The sequence below is a fragment of the Phyllobates terribilis genome, unplaced genomic scaffold, assembly GCF_046119375.1.
Source record: "Phyllobates terribilis strain yellow unplaced genomic scaffold, ASM4611937v1 Scaffold_3__8_contigs__length_932513732, whole genome shotgun sequence".
NCBI classification, from domain to species: Eukaryota; Metazoa; Chordata; class Amphibia; order Anura; family Dendrobatidae; genus Phyllobates; species Phyllobates terribilis.
The window spans coordinates 174,841,893-174,865,572 of NW_027362763.1; the positions used below are offsets into that span (position 1 = coordinate 174,841,893).

General features: G+C 44.1%; 1 protein-coding gene across 1 annotated transcript; it reads right to left on the minus strand.

The window, feature by feature from the left end:
• Nucleotides 1-322: 322 nt before the first annotated feature.
• LOC141257999 (alpha-1,4-N-acetylglucosaminyltransferase-like) lies at nucleotides 323-22,970 on the minus strand. Its single transcript, XM_073672988.1, has 2 exons — nucleotides 22,404-22,970; nucleotides 323-1,014 (listed from the first exon to the last, which is right to left on the minus strand). The coding sequence occupies exons 1-2, from the start codon at nucleotides 22,968-22,970 to the stop codon at nucleotides 442-444; spliced, it is 1,140 nt and encodes a 379-aa protein (XP_073529089.1). The 3' UTR covers nucleotides 323-441.
• Between the last annotated feature and the right edge of the window lie 710 nt (nucleotides 22,971-23,680).

The window sequence follows — 23,680 nt, forward strand, 5'->3', positions numbered from 1 at the left end:
TGCAACTGTCTTCCAAACTTTACCCCAGATATACTTAGGTATATGCTCTACATGGTGTAGTTCAAGCAAAAGTATATTGAGGTATAACAGGAAAACTCATGTCAAAAGAACATTTTTGTCATACATATGGCTCTTGAAGCCTATAGATTTGACAGACGAATATTAGGAGATTTTCTCACTATTTCACTATTTGCATCGGATATTAACTCTAGATGTGTTGTTAGATTAACCTTGGGTATTATATTTTTCTGTTAAAAACAAAATATGCACACAATCAAATATAAATAAGATTAATGAGAGAGTTTTTTATAGGATTGGACAATTTCATAGTGATTACCTGGATATCAGGACTGATGTAGAAAAATAGATTCAAATTTTAATAAAAGTTATAAACAGTAAAAAGAAGGTAGTCCGAGTGGGTAATGTTCCATGGTAAGTGGTTTAATGCTTAAGTATTGTCTTATATGTAGAAGGACAGTACTCTTTGTAGAGATATTCTGCTAGTGTGTTACTACCAGGTACCACACTTAATTTTTCTTTATTCATGAAGTTCCAGAGATGCAAAGCAAATGAGTCATTGAAAGTTGACAATCTGTCCCATGTTTCAAAATACTTTCTCCATGCTGGGTAGGGAATAGGGTAAAAGCGCTTGGGATTGAAGAAAGTTATGTTTCCACATATGACATCTTCAGTATTAATAAAATTTGGTATTTCACAGAACTTCTTTAAAACCTCAGTAAAGAGATGTGGCCCTTGATTTCCCCATTTTGTGCTATCATAATTCTGAACAAAGTCCACCATACATGTCTGGGTGAAAACATGATGAGAAGAAAACCCAAAAATACCATTGCTAGAGAAGTGAGAAGATTGTGCAGCCAAGAAGTTCTTAATGGGAATGGTTCGTATTGAGATAACGTCGGTATCCAAATAAATGCCACCATGCTTCCAGATCAGAGCTAACCTGCAGGCATCAGAACTAACATGGGTCCAGTACGACTGCTTTTGTGGATCAATCTGAGAACAAAATGAAACACATTTAATTGAATTACAAAACTTTATTTTAAGAATTATACTTCTCCATAATGAAAGAAAATGGTGCAAATTATAAAAAAGTTCTTTTATTTTTAATAGACTCTCGAATTTTAAGGATGGCTGGCAAAATTGGTTGAGTTTCAAAATATCTGGCAAGTAACTAAATCATTATGATGTCTCATAAATATACAGTAGATGGCGGCTTGTTTACCTGCTCTGCCTACAATATACAATGCCTTCACCTACAAGCTAAATTAGCCATGTTGTCAAGTAAGTGAATTCCTGTCTGCATTGTCATAACAATGGCAGTCCAAATGGATGTGAATTCAACTGGACTTAGAGGTTTAGGGTTCCGTATGGATGCCCAGATGAGCATTACTTTAAACTGTATATGCATCCTCGAGGCGTTTAAATATGTGTGGATCAATTTTTGAAACTTGGGTCCAACTACCAGGTTAGTAGTTACTGGCTGATGGATGGGAAGCTTACAAATCTCTTACCTTTGGGGATGCTATGTGCACATAGGCAGATTATAATGAGGGCAATCTGGTGGGGCCCATGGCCAGATTGCCCTCATTATAATGTGTGCGGCACCAATGCGGTGCACATATCCCATCAGGCAGAGGTGGGAGGCCCCCCAGCAGCTGCGCAGGGCCTCTGCTTCTTCTTCGGCCGGGCCAGCACTGCACCTGTAAACTTGCTTGTGTGCTGGCCTGGCCGTTTCACAGCTAGGAGACACGGCCCTGTCTGCTAGCGTGACGTCATGCAGTGTGCCCTGCGCTGCTACTTACCACTGGAGGGGAGCTGGACAACTGGAGCCAAGCAGGGGGATGGTGAGTGACGTGTGTGTCACAGTGTGTCTGTCACAGTGTGTTTGTGTGTGCAGATATCATTGTGTGATGTCTGTTTATATGTATTTTTGTGTTTAAAATGTGTTTATGCGTGTATGTATATGTCTTTGTATATGTCTGTATATGTTTGTGTGTGTGCGTGTGTGTGTCACCTAGGGGGAATATAGGGGACTCGGTACCTGGGCTTTTTACCTTGTTTAGGAGGTCACGGCAGTCAGCTCCCGGGCCCGTACTCTGGGTCTCTCTTTAAAAAGGCGTTTTAGTTTGTCTCGTGACCCCACCTGTGGTTTCCGGTAATGGTTACCGGCGCTGCTGCAGACCTCCGGGGGGTGATGGGATGGCAGCTAGGATGTTTCTGCTCCCCACAGGCGGAGCGGGACCCCGGGGCAGTGTAGTTACAAATGCTGGGGCTTGCAGTGCAGGAGAGATGGCGCAGCAGGAGTAACTGACAGAGACAGGGGATTCACTTCAGTACCTTTACTGGTGCAGATGTCAGGTACGGTCCAGGGTACTCGGTAGGAAGGGTGCACTTCAGGACTTCTCCCCAGTGAGCGCGTATAAGGCCTCCTGGTCTGTGTCTCCCTCTCTCTAAGCTCCTGGCCAGCCTGCAACTGGGCCTAACTTCTGTGTCATGCTGTTCCTTCACCTGTCGCTTGGTAGTAGGACCTTTTTCTGGCAACCACTATCCCTGGACGCCGGGGCCTTCGTGGTTCCTAGTCCTGTCAAGGGTTTAGCTTCAAGTCGACAAGGGACTTGTAGTCCTCCTGGTATGCCGGTGATCCCACCTGGGTATAAAGGACCCTGTAGGCGCGGACCCGGTATCCGGTTTGTGTCTTGGGGTGAGCCTATGATGCTACTCTGCCCCCTCAACTCCTCTCTCCTCTCCTCCTTGCCTCCGGCCACACTCGGGGCCCTCAATACAGCAGCAGACGTGCTGCGTCTTCACTGCTCTCAGTGGCAGCACACTCTCTGACTAAACTTACTGCCTAACTCCACCCTCCAGTATATATATCCCTATCCGGGCACCCTCTGGTGGTATGAGGTGTAAGGGTGGAGGTGTCTGTTTGAGTGAGGGCCTCTTGTGGAGAAGTCCATCCATGCACCCTTTTTGGTCCTGTGGTACCTGTGGGTAGTAGGGTGCCACACGTGCGTGACTGCGTGCAACCTCCCGCTGTATCTGGGGGGCGCCATGCGGACTCCTGCTGTATTGGGGGGGCACCGTGCAGCCTCCCGCTGTGTATGGGGTGCGCCATGCGGCTTCCTGCTGTATCTGGACGCACCGTGCAGCCTCCTGTTGTGTATGGGGGGTTCCGTGCGGCCTCCCGCTGTGTATGGGGGCGCCGTGCGGCCTCCCGCTGTATCTGGGGGGCGCCATGCGGACTCCTGCTCTATCGGAGGGCACCATGCAGCCTCCCGCTGTGTATGGGGGCACCGTGTGGCCTCCCGCTTTATATGGGGGGCGCCATGCGGTCTCCCACTGTATCGGGGGCCTCTCGCTGTGTATGATTATGTGTCAGCTCATATTGTATGTAGTGTCTCATACTGTATATAGGGGGGTGTCAGCATACTTAATTTTGCTCAAAATTAAGTCATACAATTAATATAAAAAAATAATTATAATTAATATATTAATATTGTGCAGAATTAATTTCACATGAACTGTCACATGATCTATCAAAGGGGGATCATGTGATATGTCACGTTATACATCAGATGTGTGTGTGTTGGGGGGCAAAGCCTTCTAAACTGCTACTTGCTGCTCTTAATCCATCCTGCATGTGCAGCTTTTGATGGGCTAGTGCAACATTGTCCATGCAATATGCCACAATAATGACATTGTGCCACACCAGTGAATCAAAAGCCGCCTCAGGGATACTGGAAGGTAAGAGATTTACGATTCTACAGCTGCTAGAGACTATTGACCTGGCCAATGGACCGCATATCGATCCTCTCATCTCTAGCTCAAACCTATTACAGAGAACTCTGTGCTCCAACACTTACTCGGGTGAGCCACTAGCTGCTAGAAGTTAGGACTATTAATACAACATAAGACAGGTAGAGGAAAGAAGCACCAGACACCATTTTTTGAGACCAGGATCAGGTGAGATTTAGTTAGGACATGGAAGATTCAAAAGGAAAATTTACAAATAAAAACATTACTATTGTGTGAGGGCATAAGAGGGAATGTACCGTGCAGAGGCACAGAGATGGACCTATTCTTTTGTGGGGACCAAATGAGCGAATTATTAATTTTGTTAAAATAAAAAGAGGGCATTATTCTTGAATGCAGGCACAAAGGAAACCTTATTATTGCATAGAAGCATAATCAGTGTATGAAAGCAGAAAAGGAGCAATATTACTGTGTAAGTGGTCAGAAACAGTGCAGTTACTGTGTGGAGACATAAAGGAGTATATTGCAATGGTGTGGGGACCCAAAGGGTGTATTTTTACTATGTTTAAAGGGAGCCTGTTGTGTTGAAAATGGTGTATCTTATCTGTAGACAGGATGTTATATAGCAGGAGAAGCTGAGAAGAATTATATACATTTTTGTGGGAAAATCTTCAGTAAAACTTGAATATTGGTCATTGACATCCCTGGTGATATTATGGATATGAGTCCAGTGGGAAGTTCTGTTCAGTGACTTACAGTCTACCTTAAATCACAGTGCATACAGAGATAACTGTCACCCACTGGATTTACATACAAACACCAGGGATTTCTATGAAAAAATACAAGTTATACTGAATCTTTTACTCCAATCCTATATATAATTCTGTTCAGCTCCTCCTTCTTTATACCATGCTGTCCACAGATTGGACCGCACATACAGGTTCCTTTTAAAGAATCACTTCTATCAAAGTTTTATCCTCTTAATATATTGCACTCATCATATTATATGGCACTGTGTACTTACAATTGCTCAAATTGCCTTTCTACCCAGTTAATTCTTCTCTTTCTCTGATCTATTTAGAAACAGGAAGTCTCTTGTACCTGCAGAAATCATTCCTCTCTTCAACTCCTGACCAAGCTGCTCCCTCCTCCCCCTGCCATTGACTTTTGCAGTGACTGATGAGACCTACAGGTTAAATTGACTTTTGATTTCGACATAGAGTCTAGAACACATAAGTCAAACTCTGGCCCGTGGGCCAAATCTGGCCCTCGAGGTGGTTTTATTTGGCCCGAGACACCAAAATTGCCACAAATATGTGGGGCCATTATTCTGTATGGAGGACTATGTGAGGCTCATTATTCTGTATGGAGAACTATGTGGGGCCATTATTATGTATGGAGGAATATGCGGTGCCCATAATACTGTATGGAGGACTAAATGGGGCATATTATTCTGTATGGAAAACTAGGTGGGGCCATTATTAAGTATGGAGGACTATGTGGTGCCCATAATACTGTATGGAGGACTATGTGGGGCCACTATTCTGTATGGAGGACTATGTTGTTCCCTTAATACTGTATGGAGGACTATGTGGGGCATATTATTCTGTATGGAAAACTAGGTGGGGCCATTATTAAGAATGGAGGACTATGTGGTGCCCATAATACTGTATGGAGGACTATGTGGGGCTCATTATTCTGTATAGAGGACTATGTGGGGCCCATTACACTGTATACTGGTTGGCCCGTGAGGTTTTAATTTTGTCCCTCTGTGTATTTGAGTTTGACATCACTGGTCTAGAAGGATTCAGCTAGTCAGTTTTTAACCCCTTTACCCCCGAAGGCTGTTTGCATGTTAATGACCAGGCCAATTTTTACAACTCTGACCACTGTCACTTTATGAGGTAATAACTCTGGAACGCTTCAACAGATCCCACTGATTCTGAGAATGTTTTTTTCAGGACATATTGTACTTCATGTTAGTGGTAAAATTTATTTGATATGGCTGGCGTTTATTTCTGGAAAAGTCAGAAATTTTGCAAAAATTTAGCAATTTTAAAACTTTTAATTTTCATGCCCTTAAATTTGAGAGATATGTCACAAAAAATAGTTAATAAATAACAATTCCAACATGTCTTCTTTACATCACCACAATTTTGGAACCAAATTTTTTTTTGCTAGGACGTTATAAGGGTTAAAAGTTGACCAGCTCTCACGGTCTCTACACTTTCCTTGTCTGCTATGTTACTATTGTGTGGAGGCTGTCAGTCTGTTTTGGTTTTGCTGGGTCAGTTCTGCAATCATCTGTATTCACTTCCATTGATTAGTGTTCTACTTAAGCATGCTAGCTCCTTCACCCAGTGTCAATTGTACACTTGCTGTTGCCTGTGTAGGACTGATCGCTCTGTGCTCTTTGCCCTGTGCCTGACTATTTTCCCTTACCTGGATTTTGATCATTTGCCTGTTATCTGATTATTCTTTTGTCCGCTCCCTGTGTACTGCATTGTCTTTCTGGTTTTCCTGACCCCGGCTTGTGTAGTGGATTACGTCTCTGACTTCTCCTTGTTGTACTGCGCCATTTTCCTGGACTTGACTTTGGATTGTTTGACCTCCCTCTATTTATCCAGTAAGTAGTACTTACATAATATTTCTTTCAGTAATATTAGTCTCTTCTCTCCTCTTCTGGGACTGTTATTTCTGTAGTGACTATCGTCACACCAGCGATTTCTCATTTTTCCAACAAAATTTACAAAACCATTTTTTAAGGACCACATCACATTTGGACTGACTTTGAGAATCCTTTATGACAGAAAATACCCCAAAGTGGCACCATTCTAAAAACTGCACCCCTCAAGGTGCTCAAAACCACATTCAAGAAGTTTATTAACCCTTCAGGTGCTTCATCTGAATTTTTGTAATGTGGAAGAAAACAATGAACATTTAACTTTCTTTTCACAAAAATGTTACTTTTTTTATTTTCGCAAGGGTAAGAGGAAAAAATAGACCCCAAAATGTGTTACTGAGCACACCGATAACCCATATGTGGGGGAAAACTACTGTTTGGGTGCATAGCATGGCTTGGGAGGTAAAGAGGGCCATTTGACTTTTTGAATGTAAAATTTGCTTGAATAATTAGTGGACGCCATACCGTGTTTGGAGAGCCCCTGATGTGCCTAAACAGTGGAAACCCACCACAAGTGACAGCATTGTGGAAACTAGACCCCTCAGGCAACTTATCTGGATGTGTGGTGAGTACCTTGAACCCCCAGGTGCTTCACAGAAGTTTATAACATTGAGCCGTAAAAATAAAATTTTCACATTTTTACCACAAAAATGTATTCAGCCCCAAAATTTGCATTTTCATAACAGTAACAGTTGAAATTGCACCATAAAATTTGTTGTGCAAATTCTCCTGAGTAAGGCAATACCCTATATGTGGGAGAAAAACACTGTTTTGGTGCATGGCAGAGCTCCGAAGGGAAGGAGCACCATTTGACTTTTTGAATGTAAAATTTGCTTGAATAATACTCGGGCGCAATGTCGCGTTTTGAGAGCCCCCTTTGTGCCTAAACAGTGGAAACCCCCCACAAGTGACACCATTATGGAAACTAGACCCCTCAAGGAATTTATTTAGATGTATGGTGAGCACCTTGAACCCATAATTGTTTCACAGAATTTTACAACGTGGCTCTGTAAAAATGCAAAAAATATATTTTCCCCACAAATATGTTGTTTTAGCCCCATTTTTTTTTATTTTTACAAGGATAGCAGGAGAAAATGGACCTCAAATTTTGTTGTGCAATTTTTCCTATGTATGCTGAGACCCCATATGTGATCAAAAACTACTTTTGATGCACAGTCCAAAGCTCAGAAGGAAGAAGCATTATATTGCATTTCAGATTTTTCTGGACTGGTATGAGGGTGCCATGTCTAATTGGCAGAGTCACCTGAGGTGCCAGAACAGCAGACCCCAATAAGAGACCCCATCTAACAAACTACACATCTCAATGAATTAATCTAGGAGTGCAGTGAGCATATTGTCACCACAGGTGGATCACAGAATTTAATACCATTGGGCAGTGAAAAATACTTACATTTTTTCCTCAAAAATTTTGTTTTAACCCCAGATTTTACACTTTCACACTGGGAAATGGGTAAAATTGGCACCAAAATTTCTGCTTAATGTAGAAATACCCCATATGTGGCTGTACAGTACTGCCTAGCCATAGGTCGAGACTCGGGAGGGACGGATCGCTATTTGCCTTTGGAGTGCAGATTTTTCTAGAATAGTATGCAGACTTCATATACTTGTAAGTGCTAGAATAGCAGAATCCCCCCTCAAATGACCCCATTTTGGAAATTATGCCCCTTTGGGTATTTATCTATGGGTGTAGTGACGATTTTGACTCCATGAGTCTTTTCCAGAAACAAGCAGCAGCGGATGTTGGTGAGTGAAAATTGCAAACTGACGTTGTAGTGACCAGTACAATGTAGTGACCAGTACGTTATAGTGACCAGTACATTGTGCTCAGCTCATGCTACTGGAGACATGCATCCATAAATTAGGTGGGCTCTCATAGCTACAGAAATGCCAAACATGTGGATGCTAACTGCGGTTTAGGCACATTGTGGGGCTCAAAAGGGAAGTGGGCTTTTGTATTTTGGAGCACAGAATTTGCTGAACTTCTTTTGGGGGAGCAAGGGCCATTTTGCTTTTCCAGAGCCTTTGTGCTATCAGTAACGTGGAAGCTCCCTTTATTTCCATTAATAGATGATAAACCTGAGTGGGGACTTGCTTTTTTCGTGGATTGAGTCGAAGCTTTTATTGTGATCCAAAATGTTATGTAAATGTTCCCATTTATCCTGTGCTCTATGCTGAGCACTGATATCAGGTTTTCCATTTAAATCTCTGAGTAACATAATTCAGATGAAACCCCCGAGGGATTCATTCACTATAATGAGGCAGCAGAGTTACTCTGGACTCCGTCTGGCCTCTGTTCAGCTGTGTCCTTTTTTCAGAGGTTCACAAAGCTGTGGCCGACGGCACTTTTATGCACGCCTAATAAAAAGATGAACACTGCTGGATCACAGGCCAGACGGCATCCACAGTATCTCCATCTGCCTCATTATAGGAAATCTTCCACTGGGGGTTCCGTCTGAATCACTTATTTCAGAGATTTACACAAATTGTCTCTTCAGAGAGGAAGAGGACTAGAACTCTCGTGCCACCTACAGAAAGTAGCAATCCTAAAAGTCAATAGTGACCCTTTAATGAGCCTTATCATATGACTTAGGATAAAAAGCCAAGACCAGAAACTCAATTTGCAGACACTGTGTTTTGGGGTACTGTCCCTCGTCAGTGCAAAGTGTGAGTTCTGGTTTGGGTGGATGAGAGGCGTCAGATCAGTATCTGGGGTAATATTTCTCCTTGCAGAGAGTGATGTTTTAAGCACCTCAGGTGAGGAGACTTTTAAAGCCGCAATGCTCCTCTGGGAAATATGTAAATTATCTCTTCAGAGAGGAAGAGGACTAGAACTCTAGTGTGGCTACAGGAAGTAGCAATCCTAAAAGTCAATAGTGATCCTTTAATAAGCCTTTAGGGGGTTAAAATACCCGAATCGGTGCAGGCACCACTCCTGGGAAAAGCTGAAGTTTTTGCTTGTTCTATTTTTGAGTATATATGGGTTTTCTGTCACTTTATAATTTTTTTTGGAAGGAGGTATGAACTAAAGCAAAAAGTCTAAATTATTTTTTTAATGTTATGCTTTATGGAGTCATCGTTGAGTCTAATTCACATGTTGACTTAATTTGGTGTGTCAATACAATCCAATTTATAGTGTTTTTTGTACTTTACCACTGTTGATAAACAGTTGAAAAAAAAAACTTTTTTTCTTTTAGTTGCAGTATTTTGAGAACCATAATGTGTTAATTTTTCTGGATACACATTTGTATAAGGGCTGTGTTTTTGTGTAAAAAAAACCTGCAGTTTTTATTGGTATCGCTTTCTTATACATATGATTTTTTCACCTATTTTTTTAAAAAACATAAATTCTGTCACAGTTTGTCATATTTTCTTCTTATGGCATTCACTGTGCACAATAAATGATAAGCTACTTTTATAGTATGGTTTGATATAAACGCACCAATACTAAACATGTGTTGTTCTTCTAGGGTTTTGTGCGTTTTTTGTACAATTAAACTATTTTTTATTATTAAAACTGGAATGTGGTGATGTTTCATATCTATATATTTTTTTTTACACTTAAACTTTTTTTTATTAAAATAATTAATAATTCTACACGAGGACTTAAACATGCAATACTTTGGTCACTTTGATAATACACTGCACAACCTAGCTTCACCTTCCCCACTCTGGCAGGATCTGAGTGGCTGAGGCTTAGAGAAGACAGAGAGGCCATTGTTATTCCTTTGTGTTGCTATAGCAACCATTGTGTTCCCCCACAATCATGCTGTGGGGCTGCCAATGGGCTGACAAATGGAGCAATCTCTCTTTGTCAAACTCTTCACTTGCAAATGTCGCTATTGGCAGCAGCATCTGAGGGGGTTAAAGGGCTGGGACAGGCATTAGCCCAGGACCCATCACACACATTATGAGTAGAGCTGTATTTTACAGCTGGCAATCTGGTTATACAGTTACGTAATTTTGCCAGAAGAGGTTTAGCAAGTGCTAAAATTTTTTAGGTTTTTTGCTCTCTTTTCTATAATTAGTTTGTCATTTAAAAATTATTGACTAAATTGGGCTTCTAAGACTAGTTTTCTTTTGGTCTTTGTTATTTTTATGGTTTAATTATTTTGACAGTTGGCCAATAACATTCAATATAAATAGACAGAAAAGGACGGTACTCAAAAGTGCCCAACTACAGTTCAACAAATTATTTATTTTTTCTTCAACATTGTATTATTTTTATATATTTGCTTTTCATTTCCTCACTTATTGCTATAGGGTTTCAGTGCATGGTAGCAGGAGATTTTTACCAAGATTTTTAGGGTTGTTTTTTTTTCGCAATGGTTGCAAAGCAACTGAAAACAGTAACAGGACTTACCTACTGTGGTCCTTCCTCTGCTTCCCTGCACAATCAGTTAATTTTGCAAGGAACAAGCTGTTTCACCTGCTATACTATAATCTAGAAAAAATAATATTCTGCACATTTACTAAGTACAGTAGCACTGCTAATGCAATTGTAACTTCCATTGTACAGTACTCATAAATGCCAAAATATGGTACTAAAATATTAGTTCTGTACATAAAGCAATCCAATAACTATGCTATATAATATAATGCAATATGAACTAAGAAAAAATTGTGCCCGATGCAAGAAATTCCAGTTAAAACATGAGTTTTTACTAAGTCTTATTGAAAAAAAAATATATATAAATGTATAAAAAATGCCAAAATACAGAGACACAAAAGAGATGGTGAGTGAGCCAAAAAGTATGTATGTATGTATTGTAAGGCAGCACTAGACATCATAATGGGGGATACTCGCTTCACTGCGACAATCAATGCACACGTGCAATGTCTTTCCGTTTTTAAACAATGCTCAGCAGTTTATTACTTCATAAACCGTATATGACCGGGTCCAACTCAGTGGCACGCCGACACACATATATATAATATTCACGAGCCAAGTGACACACCGGCCCACTTGCTCCAGGTACAGCCTTCAGCAAGGTAATAACATAGCAATGTCCATATTAATGTCCATATAACACAGGGTATTACCTTTGCCGGGTTTAGCTGTCTCAGTCCATTACTCTGCCACCACTGTGGCTTTGCGGCTTCCCAGGTGGGGTCTCCAGCCGTCGTTCCCTCAAAGGCCACTGACATCCACACAGGATCCAGGCTCTGCCTTTCAGGACTCTTCACCAATAATCCGCCACCACTGTGGCTTTGCGGCTTCCCAGGTGGGGGTCTCTAGCCGTCGTTCCCTCAAAGGCCACTGACATCCACACAGGATCCAAGCTCTGCCTTTCAGGACTCTTCATCAAAACCTCTGCCTTCCAAGGCCACTAGCATCCACACAGGATCCAGTCTCGACCTTTCAGGCACCAGGCTTCACTCGGCCTCACTAGGCCTCACACGGTCGGTGTCCCACTCACACGGGAACAGGCCTTACGCCTCTCTCACAGAACACACCTGTCTCCCATCAAGCAGGGTTTATATATGCATCCCATGCACACACACACATACTGACAGGACCTTGCTGATGTCACAGTCATGTGATCAGACAGACATTCTGTGTGCGCAGGACCTGTGCTATGTCACAGTCATGTGACTAGTCACCTGAGGGGGAAGGTACATGGTCAGGTATAACACATCCTGGACCATTACCGTAATGCTAGCAAGTCGCTGCATTACAGTATTGTGAGAGGGCCGCCAGACATGTCCTTGAGGGGAGATATGTATGAGGTTGGCAGCTTCAGTGATGTGAAACCGGGAAAGCATGCTCCAGCACACATAGTGCTGAGAGGGTTAATAGGGCGTATCAGGGCCAGTTTTTTCGAGCAGTCATAAGAGATGGGGGGGATTGGCTGCTCACATATCCCCACCCCAGGGCGTGTGTATAAAATGGAGACCAAGTGTCTCATTCAGTGTCTGTGGCTGGAGGTGTGGAGACCTCCAGAGTGTCTGAGGATAAAAAGACACTGACTGTGACTGTGAGCGGGTGAACCCGCCATATTGGATGGACTGTTTACTTTCTGTTTTGTTACCCTGTGCCGGACAAGGTTTTCTTTTGTTTACTTCTGGAAGTGCGGTTTATGCAGCCTAATAAACCTGCCTTGGACATTTTTAAAGAGACAGTGTCCCGTGCCTACCTATAACGTGGCTAGGTGAGTACCGAACTCTACAGTATGTATATATATAGATATTATATATAGTGATGAGCGAACGTGCTCGCCACTACTCGGTACTCGCCCGAGCATCATGGTGCTCGACAAGCTCGGCGCTCGGCGAGTATTTCCGGGTTGCTCGGGCAGGAACTTGGGTCCCCTCCCTGCATGTTTGGCGCTCTTTAGAGAGCCAATGAACATGCAGGGATTGCCTTCCATGCACTGTAATGCCATAGCCATTTTGGTTGTGGGCATTACAGTGATTGGCTGGCCGCAAAGCGTCATCAGGTGTATATCAGACCTGGCGCCGCCATGCTCGTCACAGTCACTCCGGATCAGACAGTGTAGGGAGAGGTGCTGCTGCATCACCCTGATCCTCCTTCCTCCCACCATGCTGAGTACCCAGAGACAACTGATCCCACACTTGGACACTCTGAAGAGCTGTTCACTTTTCCATTTATAGATTCGGGCCTCTCACCCAGTCCACTTTAAGCGGGGCAAGAGGAGATTGCGTGTGCGATGCCCAAATACTTGAGCAGCCACAGTCACATGAAGGCGACGGTGGGAAAGTGTCACAAGAGGTGGACGATGATGAGACACAATTGCCAGAAAGTCAGGAGGAGGACCAGGGTGCGAAAGTGGAAGACGAGGTGGTGGATGATATAGTAACTGACCCAACCTGGCAGGAGGACATGCAGAGCGAGAACAGCAGCACACAGGGGGAGGGAGGCAGAGCACCCCAACAGGCAGGAAGAAGCAGTGTGGTGGCCGCAGACAGAAGGCAGGCAACCGTTCCCTGTAACACCAACATGAAGGAAGTTGCCAGAACAAGTGTTAGGTCTTCCTGAATCTGGTTGTTGTTTAAAGACTCTGCCGATAACCCCAAAAAGGTCATTTGCAACACCTGTCAGGCCAGCATCAGTAGGGGTGGCAAAACGACCAGCCTGACCACCACCAGCATGATCAGGCACATGGCAGCAAAGCACTCGATTTTGTGGGCCGAACCCCAGGGTCCAGGAACAATGTCTGTGGGTGGCACCATTGCTTCTTCCACTTTTGTGCATGCAAGTCAATCCCGTGTCCATGGTGCATGCAAAGATGCCTCCTGCCCTGCACTTGTCGTTGCACACTCTCAAGTAGCAACATCAGGAAGCACGTCCATGTCCTTGTCCCCGCGCAGCGTTCAGTTGTCCATACTCCAGCCTTGGAACGCAAGCGCAAATATGCAGCCAACACCCCACAGGCCACACTACTAAATTCTTACATTTCATGACTGCTTGCACTCGAAATGTTGCCTTTTAGGCTCGTGGAGATGGAAGCATTCCACAACCTGATGGCGGCGGCCATCCCTTGGTACTCGGTCCCCAGCCGCAATTATTTCTCCCGGCGTGCCGTCCCTGCATTACACAAGCACGTGTCCCAAAACATTAGCCATGCTCTCAACAATGCAGTTACAGGTAAAGTCCACCTAACCACGGAAAAGTGGACAAGTGCTTGTGGGCAGGGATGGTACATCTCGCTGATGGCACACTGGGTTAATATAGTGGAAGCCGGGACCCTGTCGGACCTTGGGACGGAACACATACTCCCGACGCCAAGGATAGCGGGCCCTAGGTCAATCAGGGTTGCCCCCATGGTCTACATCTCCTGCACCTCAACCTCCTCACCCTCCTCCTCCTCTTCAGCCTCCATCTCTGAAATGACCACATCAGTCACAAGCTGGAAGCACTGCAGCACTGCCTCGGCCAAGCGACAACAGACTGTGCTGAAGCTAATATGCTTAGGTGAAAAACTGCACAATGCTGAAGAGTTGTGGACAGCTCTGAAAGAGCAGGCAGATCTGTAGCTCACACCTACAGCCAGGCATGGTCGTGTGTGACAATGGCCGGAAGCTGGTGGTGGCTCTGAGTCGAGCTCACACACGTACAATGCCTGGCCCATGTGCTTAACCTCGTGGTTCAGCGGTTTCTCAAATCCTACCCGGAGCTGCCGGATCTGCTTGTTAAAGTACTCCACCTGTGTGCCCATTTTAGAAAGTCAGCTACAGCTTCCGCCGCCCTTGCAATGTTTCAGCAGCGTTTGTAGCTTCCGGCTCACAGACTGGTGTGTGATGTCCCCACGTGTTGGAACTCTGCACTGCAGATGTTGGGAAGGATTTGCGAGCAGAAGAGGGCAGTTGTTGACTACCAGCATCAACAAGGCCGTCGATATTCAGTTCAGACTCCACACATAAGACCTCAGGAGTGGACATGGATGTCAGACATATGTACCATCCTCCAAAACTTTGAGGACTCCACCAAGATGTTGAGCGGCGATGGCGCCATAATTAGCATCACCATCCCGCTTCTCTGTCTTCTGAAATGCTCTCTGCTCACAATCAAAGAGGATGCATTGCAGGCGGAGCACGATGAGATGGAGCAAGGAACCATACAGGGTGATTACACACAGCCAAGCCTCATCTCATCTCAACGTGGATTGGGTGACAATGAGGGGGAGGAGGAGGAGGAAGAACAGGAGCTAGTTTCATGCACTATAGACGGTACTACCTGCACAGCTGTCATACCGTCTGTTCAGCGTGGATGGCCAGAGGACAGAGAGGAGGAAGAGGAGGAGGAGAACATGGTCAGTCATCCTCTTGGTGAGGACACGGAAGTCTTGCCTGTTAGTAGTCTGGCACGCATGGCCGAGTTTATGTTACGCTGCCTTTCCCATGACCCTCACGTTCTCAAAATTTTGGGTGACAGTCATTACTGGTTGGTGACACTTCTAGACCCAGGCTACAAGGAGAACTTTATATCTCTTATTCCTGAGGCGGACAGGTCTACAAAAATGGAGCAGTACCAGAAGGCCCTTGTTGCGGAACTATTAAAAAAATTCCCATCTGAAAACGCTGGCGGCAGAGGGCACACTTCGTTGGACAACCAAGGAGTACAGGTGAGAGAGACACAACTTCAATCCAGCAGAGGCAGGGGAACACTGTCAAAGTTCTGGGAGAGTTTTCTCAGACCCTCCCATCAGACAGGCCCTGAGGCGCGGGGTACTCTCACAAGGAGTGCAAAGTTTGGGAAGATGCTGAGGGAGTACCTTGCCGAACGTACCAACGTCCTCCGTGATTCTGCTGTGTCTTATAATTAGTGGGTATCCAAGCTGGATACATGGAATGAACTGGCTCTCTATGCCTTGGAGGTCCAGGCCTGCCCTGCCGCCAGCGTTTTATCAGAGAGGGATTTTAGTGCTGCTGGTGGAATTATAACTGATAAGCGCATCCACCTGTCAACTGAAAATGCTGACAGGCTGACTCTTATAAAAATTAACAAGGGCTGGATTGGGCCAGACTTCTCAACACCACCGAATGATAGCAGTGTAACATAAAATCTAATCCAGTGTCTTTTCTTGGGAGGTGTATTCCCATGCACCTTTTCACAACCACACATGGGTATATGCTTCCTGATTTTGGCTATTTGCTGTTGTCCTCCTCCTTCTCCTCATCCTCCACTACCATATCACCAGGGTGACCGTGGTCCGTGATGCAACACCCACCTAATTTTTTTAAAGGGTGTTTATGATGCCCGTAAAAAAAAATTTTTATACAGTATGTTCATGTATACCCCCCAGGGGTAAATGTTTGTCAGCCCATACACTTAGTGCATGGGCATTACAAGTATAGGAGGCCGGCTCCTTTCTAATGGAAACATTTTTTATGAGGCCCTCCTACACGTCTCTTCCAAGGGTCATTGAAGTGCCTCCAAATTTTTGGCAGCCTTGACTTCACTGCATAGGCCAACACTATGGGAGACTCTCTCTTTTCTAATGGGAATTTGTCATTACTGTGGCCCTGCTCTGTGTGTCTTTAAATTCTTAGTGGGGTTTTTCCTAAAATTGTCAGCCATTGGACTCACTGCATACCCTATAACTGTATAGCAGACCCTCTCCTTTCTAATGGGAACATGTCGTACCTTGTTACTGTGGCCCTGCTCCATATGTCTTTGAATTCTTTGTGGTGTTTTTCCTAAAATTGGTAAGCCGTTGGACTCACTGCATACCCTTTAACTGTGTAGCATATCCTCGCCTTTCTAATGGGAACATGTTGTACCTTGTTACTGTGGCCCTGCTCTGTGTGTCTTTAAATTCTTAGTGGGGTTTTTCCTAAAATTGTCAGCCATTGGACTCACTGCATACCTTATAACTGTATAGCAGACCCTCTCCTTTCTAATGGGAACATGTCATACCTTGTTACTGTGGCCCTACTCTATGTGTCTTTAAATTCTTAGTGGGGCTTTTCCCAAATTTTGGCAGCCTTTGCAGTTCCAGCATGGGCATTACCACTATAAGAGACCCGCTCCTTTATAATGGAAACATTTTTTTTACTGAGACCCTCCTCTATGTCTCTTCAAAGGGGTATTGGGTTGCGTCCAAATTTTTGGCAGCCCTTGCAGTCACTGGATACGCAATAACAGTATAGGAGACCCACTTGTTAATAATGGGAACAACAAAGCATAGCCGGCTGATGGCTCTTTAACAATAGCGAGGGCCGTCTGCTGGCCTTTTAAGAATACTAAGGGCCGTCTGATGTCCCTATAAAAATAGGGTTTATGACTTTCAGAGTCCCTCCATCATAAATAAAACAGGATGTGTCTGATGATGTGTCATACACCACATTGCCAGATAAGGTTGTAAAATGTTAAAATGACATTTCCCGGTGAATGCATTTGTCATTAAAAAAAATGTAAAAAAAAAGCAAAACAATAAGGTCTTTCTTTAGAATAAAAAAACAGCATCACCAATTTAACAACAATGTAATCACATTGTTCAGCTCATGCACCTCCTCCTCCATCTCCGAAATGACCACATCAGTCACAAGCTGACAGCACTGCAGCACTGCCTTGGCCAAGCGGCAACAGGCTGTGCTGAAGATAACATACCTCATGCTTAATTGACAAACCCCCCGAGCACTGCAGAGTTGTTGAAAGCTGTAACACAGCAGCCTGATCTGTGGCTCTCACCGCTGAACATACAGCCAGGCATGGTCGTGTGTGACAAAGGGCGGAACCTGGTCACGAAGAAATGACAGCCCGGGCAGATACGGTTTCCCTCTATACCAGTCCTTTCACTCAGCTAAAGAATATTTATGTGGTATAATACAACTCCCACTGAGAAGCTGTTTCAGATTGAAAAACATTGTGCCCACCAGAGGATTTGATTCTGAGGGCTAACCTTTCTCCCCCGCTAAAGAGCCCCTGCAAAGTTAGCGCTATCATGAAGTCTCCTGAGGTAGAAGCCAAGGCACACCAAAGGATTCTCTGGTGGGACCGTCCAACCCTGCCAAGAAGCAGTCCTGGCTAAGAAAAGTGTGTGGAAAGGTTCCCGGACACTCTATGGCTGCTTTTTTACTGAGGAGGAAACACACGCAAACATGGGGAGAACATACAAAGTCCTTGCAGATGTTGTCCTTGCTGGGATTTGAACCCAGGATCCCAGTGCTGCAAGTCTTCAGTGCTAACCACTGATCCAATGTGCTGCCATTCACCCTCTAATATCTAACAGGCTGGAGAAGCTTGCACCTACTGCCACTCTATCTTCACCTCCTTTGTGAGAAAATGTATTTGGGCAGCCACTCAGACTACCAAATAAAATTCCTGAGAAGAAAATTGGGGATGGTTTCGCTACTGGTACTGGGGGCAGTGTTAATACCATGGCGTCGTACCATAGTTTGCTGGAAATATTCCAGGCTGGTAGGAGGCAAGCAAATTCCCACAGAAAAGTACCAGCAGTAATGTTCAGGGACCTGTGCTTCTAGAAGATGGAGACAACACCGGGAAAACTAGTGACGGCTGGGGACCGAGTATGGACACGAGGCATGAGGCATGTGGTTGTGAAAATCTTCCGCCTCCACGAGCCTAAAAGGCCACATTTCAAGTAAAAGCAGCTTTATAGGACTTCCTGTGAGAAATGACACGCAGGGTAGATAGGGTTTCCCTCTATGCCAGTCCTTTCACCGAGCTAAATACAACTGTCAGCAAAAAAAAGTTGTGGACTGGCTCCGTACCGTCCCTGGCCACATTCACCTGTCCACATGTTTGTGGTTAGGCGGTCCTTCCCAGTAAGTGCACTGGGGAGGGCACGGGTAATGTTGTGGGACCCGTGCTTGTGGAAGGTGGAGGCGATACCAGGAAATATAGTGGCAGCTGGGCACAGAGTATGGACACCAGGCCGCCGCCGGCATGAGGTTGTGAAAAGCTTCCGCCTCCACGAGCTTAAAAGGCCACATTTCAAGTGCAAAGAGCTGCCCAGAAATCTGGCAGTTTAGTGTTGCGGCCTGTGGGTGGGTGGCTGCCTGCATTCTTGCACTTGCATTCCAAGTAACAGAAAACTAAGCAGATGTTGGCCTCTATCCTCATCATGGCCTCTCCTCGGCACTATGAACTCTCCTGAAGGAGAAGCCAGGACCCACCGTAGGAGTCTCCGGTTCTCTGGTGGGACCGTCCAACCCTGCCGAAAAGCAGCCCTGGCTAAAAAAAAGTGTGGGGGAAGGTTCCCGAACACTCTATGGCTGCTTTTTTAATGTGGATCGGCCATGCTTATGCATGTTATTTCTCAAACCGCATTACAGATCAGGCCATTGTCTAACTCTGTATTCAAGAAATTAAATGCGCAAAGAAAGATGTGTGTGTCAAAGCACCACCGACAAGGGCGACTTGATGTTGGATGGGCTGCCATTGCTTCTGCAACAAGCTGCATTACAGGACTTCCTGGGAGAAATGACATGCAGGGTAGATAGGGTTTCCCTCTATGCCAGTCCTTTCACCGAGCTAAATACAACTGTCAGCAAAAAAAGTTGTGGACAGGCTCTGTACCGTCCCTGACCACATTCACCTGTCCACGTGTTTGTGGTTATGTGGTCCTTCCCAGTAAGCGCACTGGGGAGGGCATGGGTAATGTTGTGGGACCCGTGCTTGTGGAAGGCGGAGGCAATACCGGGAAATATAGTGGCGGCTGGGGACCGAGTATGGACACCCGGCTTCCGCCAGCATGAGGTTATGAAAAGCTTCCGCCTCCACAAGCCTAAAAGGCCACATTTCAAGTGCAAGCAGCTGTCAAAAATTTGGCAGTATAGTATTGCAGCCTGTGGGTGGCTGGGTGGCTGGCTGCCTGCATACTTGCGCTTGCATTCCAAGGAATGGGGTAGATACAACTGAACTCTGCAGTGGGACAAGGATGTGGACGGTGATTGTTGTAAGTCTGCAACGACAGGTTCATGGTGGGAGGCATCTTCGCATGCGCCAAGGATCACTTATGATGGGCACACTTTTAGGCAGTGACCTGGAAGTCAGAGATGCTTCCAGAGGTCTTCCCCATGCTGTTCCCATGACTTTTCAGCACTGTATGCATGTGTCTGATGATGTGCCACACACAACGTGGCCAGATAAGGTTGTAAAATGTTAAAATGACATTTCCTGGTGAATGCATTCGTCTTGGTTGAAAGCAATGCAAAAGTGCAAAAATGCATCAAAAACGCTACGTGTGAACATAGCCCAAGGAGTGGAGGAGTATTTTTGTTTTTGGTTATTTATTTTGCTTTATATACATTATACATGTCATGGAAAGGATGTTCCTTAACATATTTCCCAGGAAAATCCATTTTGATTTCGTTTTGGTATGTTTTATTGTGAGTCCGTAAAAGTGACGTAATACCTCTGACAACGTTGTTGACAGTAGTGACCTGGGAGTCAGAAATGCTTCCAGGGATCTTCCCCATGCTGTCCCCATGTAATTTGAGCACTGTTCGCATCGATTTGGGCAATTTTTAGGCCCTCTGCAGACCGCTGGGGGGAGCCGCCTGAAAAATGCTTGAGTTTCCGATAGACTTACATTGGGCTCCTTGCTCGGGTCGAGCACCCGAGTATTCCAATTTGCTCGACCCGAGCAATGAGTACCCGAGCATTTTAGTGCTCGCTCATCACTAATTATATACAGTGGGTACGGAAAGTATTCAGACCCCTTTACATTTTTCACACTTTGTTTCATTGCAGCCATTTGGTAACTTCTAAAAAGTTCATTTTTTTCTCATTAATGTTCACTCTGCACCCCATCTTGACTGAAAGAAAACAGAAATGTAGATATTTTTGTATTCTGACCCTTTGCTTAGTATTGAGTAGAAGCACCCTGTTGAGTTAGTACAGCCATGAGCTTTCTTGGGAATGATTCAGCAAGTTTTTCACACCTGGATTTTGGGATCCTCTGCCATTCTTCCTTGCAGATCCTCTCCAGTTCTGTCAGGTTGGCTGGTGAACGTTGGTGGACAGCCATTTTCAGATCTCTCCGGAGATGCGCAAATGGGTTTAGGTCAGGGCTCTGGCTGGGCCAGTCAACAATGGTCACGGAGTTGTTCTGAAGCCACTCCTTTGTTATTTTAGCTGTGTGCTTAGGGTCATTGTCGTTGTTCGGCCAAGTCTGAGGTCTGGTGCACTCTGGAAGAGGTTTTCATCCAGGATATCTCTGTACTTGGCCGCATTCATGTTTCCTTCAATTGCAACCAGTCATCCTGTCCCTGCAGCTGAAAAACACCCCATAGCATGATAATGCCACCACAATGTTTCAGTGTTGGGATTGTATTGGGCAGGTGATGAGCAGTGCCTGGTTTTCTCCACACATACCACTTAGAATTATCACCAAAAAGTTCTATCTTCGTCTCATCAGACCAGAGAATCTTATTTCTCATAGTCTGGGAGTCTGTCATGTGTTTTTGAGCAAACTCTATGTGGGCTTTCATTTGTCTTGCACTGAGGAGAGGCTTCCATCGGGCCACTCTGCCATAAAGGTCCAACTGGTGGAGGGCTCCAGTGATAGTTGACTTTGTGGAACTTTCTGCCATCTCCCTACTGCATCTCTGGAGCTCAGCCACAGTGATCTTGGGATTCTTCTTTACCTCTCTCACCAAGGTTCTTCTCCCATGATTGCTCAGTATGGCTGGATGGCCAGGTCTATGAAGACTTCTGGTGGTCCCAAACTTCTTCCATTTAAGGATTATGGAGGCCACTGTGCTCTTAGGAATCTTGAGTAGTGTTGAGCGAATTTGTTCTACATTTCAAATTCGGGTTCGTGTTGGGGGTTCCAGCTTGTTCACGCCAAAAAATCGTCTCCGCCCATGAACATCTCTGATTTGCCATGCTGTGACAGCTGTGACAGCTGGACTCCAATGAAGGAGTAGAACCACCTCAAGGAGGATCACAAGGAAATGGACAGCATGTGACTTAAATATGAGTATCTGAGTATCTGAGCACTCCTACATATTTTACCTGTGATGCCCCTATCTTATATTATAAGATTAACGTTTACATGAGTTATATACATACTGTATATAATTTTTGGCTCACCCACCCTCTATTTTGTGTCTGCATATTTTGTCATTTTTTTATACATTTATTTATATATATATATTTAATGAGACTTAATAAAAATTCACATGTTTTTATTGTGATTTCTTGCATCCTCCAAGCTTTTTTCTTGGTTCATTATGTTATACTGTATATATGTGTAGTAGGATGAAATAATTTTTGTCTTTGGGTAACCCCTCTTCAGATTTTCTTATAATATAATGCATTAGTTTAAAGAATTACTATAAAGATTTATTGTGGCCATTGGACCATATAAAGAGCCGTCTTCAGGAGAGCCAGTTGTCTGTCTGCGCTGCTGAAATAAAAGTCTACTTTACAGTTGATCATATTAATTACATCACTACTAGAATCCGAAAAAAAATGGATTTTGCTGCACATTACCTTCTGATACCAGGAGTGAAGTGGTGTGTCAGTAAAAAGTTCTTCCATCCTCAAGGGGAAGAAATAAACATTGCTCAAAGATGAGAGCGCTGGAAAGTTTCTCTTCACTGTTTCTTCTATGCTGGTATTGCTTAATCCTTTCATGAAGAAAGCCACTGGCCGGTTTTTGTACACACGAGCTGCAGACTCTATGGCACATAAAACTAATGAAGGAGGTTGCATTCGATCTGTACTTTCTAAAAATATGATGCCATCACCTTCTTTTAATACTTCAGAAGGAGACCTGAGAGTAACATTTAATGTTGTGGTTGAAGGGGGATTGCTTGTTCTCAGTAACATCTTTCCCTGAAAACTTGATGCTGTTATACTTGATACATTTGTGATGCTTGACCACCCATGAAAGGGATAGAAAATGTTACCTATTAATAAAGATGATCCATTTAATTTTCTTTCGCCTGATATAAAAGGCATGTAAGGCAAGATATTCTCTCTGTAGGTGATTCCATAAAAGAAACCGATGGTTATCAGTAGCAGCAATAAGGTTACTACCCTCAATGATTGTAACATTCTTGAAGTATACGTTGTCAGACTGCAAAACAAAAGATAATACACAAAGGAATTTAGTTACAAAATGTCCAAGGGGAAGAATAATGTAACACAAAAAATGACAGAAAAAAGTAAAGGTGTCAAAAAACATTTTTAAATTTTGTCTAAAACAGCACAAAAATTTGTAATGAGCAGAAATATTTTTACTTTATTTTTGATCAAGTAAACGCTGATTACCGTAAGAATAATTTTTTATTGCCAACTACACCATGGGCATTCTGCTAACCAAGCATTGAACCTGTTATTGATAGAGATGAGTGAGTCAAATCATCTGAAATACAATTTTTGCTAAATTTTTAGAAATGTCCTAAACACGGCGAATTCGAACATTACATGATTCACTTCACAAGAATCACCTAGAATAACTAACACCATTTTACAGATTACACAACTTTCCCACAATGCCTTGTAGCTATGACATAACATAATACAGCACAGCTAAATAACAAGAACTGTTACTGCCTGTATAAAAGCAGAAGCAGGAAATGCAGCAGCCATTTAATGGAGAGACTGGATATTGAGAAAGCCATTAAAGACTGAAGAAACTGCACTGATAGTGCATGACAGCATTACATTATGTAATGCACACGCCCGGACTGACTGGCGTGTGTGTGATTAGTGATTCCACTGTGCCATGAACCGGAGAGTGCCTGGAGGGGCATAACTAAGTA